General features: G+C 34.8%; 1 protein-coding gene across 1 annotated transcript; it reads right to left on the bottom strand.

Annotated features, from left to right (window-relative positions):
* Positions 1–507: 507 nt before the first annotated feature.
* Positions 508–4617, bottom strand: LOC143557213 (auxin efflux carrier component 3-like). Its single transcript, XM_077046341.1, has 5 exons — positions 3025–4617; positions 1934–2019; positions 1243–1400; positions 1052–1128; positions 508–974 (listed from the first exon to the last, which is right to left on the bottom strand). Exons 1-5 carry the CDS (start codon positions 4473–4475, stop codon positions 908–910), a joined length of 1839 nt encoding a protein of 612 aa, XP_076902456.1. The 5' UTR covers positions 4476–4617; the 3' UTR covers positions 508–907.
* Positions 4618–6843: the final 2226 nt, after the last annotated feature.

The raw sequence follows: 6843 nt of genomic DNA on the forward strand, positions 1-6843 counted from the left end.
AAGTCAAAAGGTCATCAAAGTGGATTACTATTAAGAGTTGAAATTTAACTCTTATATATTTTCTTTTATAATGTTTTATATAAAAGTTACTTAGTTCACTATAAATACTCAAAACACATTATTCTTTTCTTAATCATATTATTCATATATCTACAAGACAGTAACATGATACATACATTGATGTATCGTGTTAACATTCAAAACACATGCATGTTAACTTTAAACCAAAAAAACCTTAGTTTGCTAGTAGCAAAGTACCACTTAAATCTACCTATAGTTAACAATGTATCGTGTTAACATTCAAAACACATGCATGTTAACTTTAAACCAAAAAAACCTTAGTTTGCTAGTAGCAAAGTACCACTTATTTCTACCTATAGTTAACAATGTATCGTGTTAACATTCAAAACACATGCATGTTAACTTTAAACCAAAAAAACCTTAGTTTGCTAGTAGCAAAGTACCACTTATTTCTACCTATAGTTAACATGAAATTTTAGTCACAAATACCCAAAACACAAAGACAACTACATTCCAATAAACATATCATGGTACATACTTTTAATCATAATAACTCTAATGTAATTACACTAAAACAAGCAAACAATAGTGTTCATATTACAACACTAACAAGCCAATATACAACAAAGATATTCATTTAGTCCATCAAATTGTCACATTTCCTTGTTTTCCTCTTCAAAAGCCATGCATCTCTTTGATTGCTTTCTTGGAACTATAACATCTAATTTGTAGGTTGTAGTTTAGGGGAGCAAGATCCTTAGATCAAGTCAAAATTTTCATATCCTCGGTCAACGACTAAATTGTCTCCTTAGACAAATCAAACAAACGACATTCAATCATAAAGATTTCTTCATCCTCCCCACATCCTCTACATTAATCCTATGCCTTACAAACCAAGAAGAATGTAGTAGACTAGAGTTATCGGTAATGCAATCAACATTCCAAATATCACCCTGTAAAATCAAATTTCATGAATTAACTATTATACTAATTTGTGACATTAAACATTTAATTTACAAAATTTACTCACCCGGTGCTTAGAATTGCAGGATGAACGTTGTATTCTTTGGCAAAAACAAACGGTACAATTCCTTGTGGAAGTGAAGCCTGTTGTTAGAAAATAATTGTCAAATTAAATTGATTGTAAAATTTAAACATAACTATAGACACGTTAAAAGGGTAAATGGTAATTAACATATGTATGTATGTATGTATGTATACCTGTACGATGGCAACATGCAGGAGTGTCCCTTTGAGACCAACAATGATGGAAGCAACTGCCATCACAGCCGGTCCGGTTAAGAATCTTACAGCCATCGCAAAAGTAGCTATAGAATTTCCGCATGCAATTATCTTTGGTTGAAGTGCCATAAACAATCCTTCAAAACACCAAACATTATAATTTAATAAGTTATTACCAACTCATTTATGCTTAACATTAAAAGATAAAATTAACAAATCACATTCGTAACGATCAAAACACTTGTCGTGTTCAAGTTCATGTATCTCAAACATGATTTTGAGGTTCATGTTAAAATTTCGCATTAGTGTGAGAATGATGACTATTCATCAATTGTATATTATTATTATTATTATTATCTAAATAAAAAAAATAAACCTCGACTTTAAACAACTAATTGATAAGATTGATGTTGATTTTTCCATTAAAAAGATGTACCCACCTTATGGGACCGCAATGAAGTCTATTCCATAATCATTATGGTCCCCGATAATACATTTAACCATAACTTTTAAATAATAAAACAAAGATAATAATAATTAATAATCATAATTCATAAACCTTTTTCTTTTTAAGAGAATCATAAACATTAACATAAACAAAACCCATTAACTACAAATACTAAATTAGAATGCTCATAAACTTTAATAATAATAATTATGAAGCACTTACCTAAGCTAAACATGGCCATGCCAAGACCAGCATCCGAGAGTATTGATATTGATTTTTCAATTATTTTTGGCATTGCTACATCCCACCTGTCATCATTAAACTCGTTCAAACATATATTTATTTGTATTTATTATTTGTATCCATCTAGTTTCATTTCATTTATTAAAAAACATAATCTTTTTAGCAACTACAGTTACATAAATATTTACTATTTTTTTAGGAATTTTTTTTTAATAAAAACTAGTCAAAGTGTACAAAATTACAAAATAAAAATCATATTTATTATTTTAGGCATTGTCACATGCCACCTGTCATCATTATACCTGTTCAAAAATATATTTATTATTATTATAAGATACTCGACAATGAAGCGGGGAACGTAAGAACTGATAATCATGTAATATATTATATTTTTAGAATTCAACAAAAGTTATAGCAATGCAATACCTAAATTAAAATAAAATAAAATATTCGTTTTTATGACATAGTTCTTTATTTAAATATGAACAAATAATTGTGTCGTTTAAAAATCGTAAGAGAAAACTGTTTTAAAACAAAATTAAAAGAAATATATTATATTTAGTAGTATGGATTTATTTACATCCCCCATTCACTTTATTTTAAAACTTAGCAAGTATAGAATTAGAGGTGGACAAATAAACCGGTTAACCGAATCAACTCTAAAATTAAATTGAAAATGAACCGGTGTGAAACCGATTATGTAGAAACCGGTTTGAAATCGATTATGTAGAAACCGGTTTGGAATCAATTGAAAACGCAGGTTCGGAATCGGTTTGTAATTTCTCCACCAAAACCGGCTTCAAATCGGTTAACCGAACCGAAACCAGCTAAAAACCATAAACGAAACCAATCAAAACCCGAACTGAAACCGATCGTAACATGTTAAGAAACCGGTTTTGACTTTTGTTGACCAAACAAAACCAGTTTTAACCCAAACCGGTTTTGAGTTTTAAACCGGTTTGTGCACCTCTATATAGAACCATAAATATTTACTATTTTTTATAAACCTTTTTTAAATAAAAACCAACCAATGTGTACAAAATACAAAATAACAACACATATTAATATACCTGAATGAAACAAGTGACCAAATAAGTCCAATGAGACTTGAGTATGTATTCGGGTTCCGAATAAGTTTCCTCCACACCATAATAAGTATCAATCGGGTCATAACACTCGCCGGCGGCATATGTTTACCCGCGTTACCATCAGCCTCTTTCGGGTTCAAAACAGCCGTCGAGCTCGAGCCCAGCTTCACTTCTTGCTCTCCGAAACTAAATTCGTCTCGTTTTGGGTCTCCAACGCCTTTGGTTTCCGGATGGTCAGAAGAAACGACCATCCGGATTTCCTTGGCGTCGTCGTGTTCGGGTCGACCTAACTGTGTCTGTGACTGTTCGGGGCCCGACCCGAACACGTGGAGCCCACCGGCTTCAGAAACTGGTGAAGCAGTGGAGCTCCACACGAACATGTGGAGCTCCTTGTCATCAGTTTTAGCCTTGTTTTGTTGCGCCGCTGGAGTATGCAGCGGCGCAACAGCTTTTACTGGTTTTACACCAGTAGAAGTTATTTCCGGGTTGGGAGTTGGGTAACCCCCCAACCCAGCCCCCAACCCGAATTTCGGAGAGTGTAACGGACCAGGAGCCGTACTCTCTTCGAAATTCGACGGTCTGGGCGTGGCCCCCGTCGATGACTGGACCGAATACATATCCGCGGGCCCAAAATTCGATAACCGCCCACCCGGAAACCCCATCATGGAATAAAAATCCGAGTGATTAAAATTCGACCCTCTGGGGGTCTGGTTTCTCGACGAGCTTAAACTATAAATCTCCGCCCCCGTCAAATTCGACGGGCGCGGAGTCATTCCCGCAAGCCCAACCGAACGTCTGGACACGTTCGATTTCCGAACCGTCACATGGAGTTTCCCATCGTCTCCGATTTCCGCGTCGGTTTCCAAAAAGTCGTGTCCGTCTAAGGACACGACGTCTGACTCAACTTTAAATGAAACAATTGAACCCGCGGTCTCGGGAAACTGTTCCATAATTAATATTTTCGCCCCGCGGTACTCGAATAAAAAAAGTAGTAAAGTGTACCAAATGATACACTGCAGTACAACCACTTGTACCATAAGCGAACCCGAATATTCTCCGTACATTGCGATTAATAACGGGATCCCCATAACCAAAGTATTTGGTAAAGTCGATAACGAAAAAATCGTTATCGCCCATTCGAGACTCCCATGTTTCGTAAAATTGGCCCAAATCGCGAGAAACGCGAGCATAATAATCTTTTGGAGCGTGTCGGCCGCAATGAATCGAAAATTCATTTCGTAGGGATTATTTAATGAAATGAAGTGAAAAGAAAGCAACGGGACGGCGAAAATAGCCACGAAACGGTTAATACCCGAGCACTGGTCGGGTGAGAATATTTTCCACCAGCGTACGCTTCCGTACGCTAGGATCATTGCCACGTATAGCGGCACCATGGCCGCCATGACCGTGTAAAAGTCATGACCGGTAATCATTGTAAATGGTATTTAGTTGATAGCTTGTTGCCCGTTTGCCTTACGTTTTGAAACAGAAGTTTTGGGTTATTTGTATTTAATTTAGTTGGGCAGAGAAAGTAATGTTGTGATTGAATGAATGACTGACTGAGTGTATGGACGGAAGGTGTGTATATATAGGTGAAAGATAAGGTGTACGTGTAGTGTGGGTGAGTGAGTGAGTGAGTGAGTGAGTGAGGAATTGACTGAATTGTTGACTGTGGAAACGGGTCGGGTTAATGAACATTTCAAGTAAGGGTCATGCTATACTTATAACTTATATCACCATTGTTTTCACCTGTGACGAAACTTGGACGAGAATGTCAGGACGGTGGAGACGGACTTAATATATATTTGAAGATTTTTAAATGAGGGTCGGGATTAAAATTTTGGTCGAAAACAGGTAAACTAATACGACGTATAAAGTTTTTCGACAAAAAAACGGATACATTTATAATATTGTGCACGTATAAAGTTTTTCGACAAAAAAACAATAAAACAGTTTTAAAGAAAAAAAATCAAACTTCAAAAAATATTGGCTAGCACGGCCATTTGAATAACAACGTTTGGACAACCGTTCTAACCATTTGATGTCAAACTTTGAAAAATATCGGTCATAACGCTCGTGCGGCAAGTATGCGGGCAGCCGTTCTGACCGTAAATGAGTGGACTTATCAATCAGCGGTTAACGAAACAATAAGACAACCATTTTGAACGAAAAAAGTCAAGCTTTGAAAATTATTGCTCAGCACGGATGTTTGAATAACTGTCTGACGACCGTTTTAACCATAGATGTCAAACTTTGAAAAATATTGGTCATAACGGTCGTGTGACAGATATGCAGGTAGCCGTTCTAACCATAACCGATTGAAATTCGAATATTATTTCGTCAAAACAGTCGTTCGACTTCTACTCGAACGATCGTTTAATCCTTTTAAGAAACTATGTACTATTCATGGTAAGATCTAATGAGAAGAAAAGAAGTATACGTAAAGAATTAGGAATGTTTTTTACTTTTGTTTTCTACATATGAAAAGTTATATCTTAGTGACCGTTAAAAAGCTCAACTAACTCTAATCATGGGTAAGTGGCACGGGTAATATATTGATAATCATTTCACTTAGTGTTTTTTATATCATATATTACTTATCAACTAAGGACTTTTACATGTGCACGTTGCCGCACATTAAACCGTGAAATAATTTAACTAGGCGTTTACTACTTGGATATTTGAACCGAACGAGATTTATCTCGCCGCAATATCGTGTTTTCAGGTGTGTGTGTGTTTACGGGGGTTGGCCTTAGGCGAGGGTTTTCTCAGATCGAAAGAAGAGTGCATCCCAATGTGGTGAATTTAGCCAGTAGCTAATTTGTAGGATTCGTTGGTCGTTGAAAAAAAAAAAGAACACCATGCCTAGCTGGTCTACCGCTACCTTAGGTACGTTGCTCGTCATACCACATCCCCGAACCGCTACATATTGAATAGGTGCTCTCTCATCCGTCGTCATCGGCTACACCTAACGACTTTATTAGAAAAAATTATAAAGAATTTTTCAAAGTAAAGAAAAACTTGGTATTAATAATGATGAATGTTTTTAAATCCATATAAACTGTAGTTACTATATTATCTTCTAGTTTATTTTAGATGTTATATATGTTGTCATGTTATGTTATTTTGTTAGGTTTATCTATTTATTCAATGAAGATCTATGTCAAAACATGATTGCAACATGAATATTAATATATCTAATGCTCGGTTAAAATTTGTAAGATTTTACTTCAAACTAAATCATTTAGCTTTGTATATTCTGATTTTTATAACGTAGATAAATTTAGGTTGAACTTATTTACAGTTATTATCTATTAGTTCTAATTCTATAAAATAAAGTTGTTAATATGTTATCAAGATAGAAACACCACCTTAGTCTAGCCATACACAAAAAAGTAGTGGAAGCCATAATCGTCATTAAGTGACTTAAATCTTTATTTATATTAAAAGTTAAAAGTTAAAACCGACGTTATCTCCATTTTCTCAGTTCTTTTGTTTGGGGTTGCATGGCAAATGATGTCATAGTGGTCGGACATTATCCTAATTCCAACAAATTATGAATATATTTATTTTGACCTAAATACCTATTGTAATATTATAAGAAAAATAGTTTGATTAACTGATTAAGTGACTGTTATTTAGATTTTTTTTAACATCCATTTGAATTACTGATGGACCACTGACCCGCCTGATCATATTCATTCCACTCTTAAAAGGAAACTCATCATAGGTGAGATCACCCCTTGGCTCAACCTGGATACCCATATATATATATATATATATATATATATATATATATAT

This window comes from Bidens hawaiensis, unplaced genomic scaffold (genome assembly GCF_021521415.1).
Source record: "Bidens hawaiensis isolate Kalapana, Puna unplaced genomic scaffold, B.hawaiensis_p1.1 tig00018846_1, whole genome shotgun sequence".
In the NCBI taxonomy this organism is placed as follows: Eukaryota; Viridiplantae; Streptophyta; class Magnoliopsida; order Asterales; family Asteraceae; genus Bidens; species Bidens hawaiensis.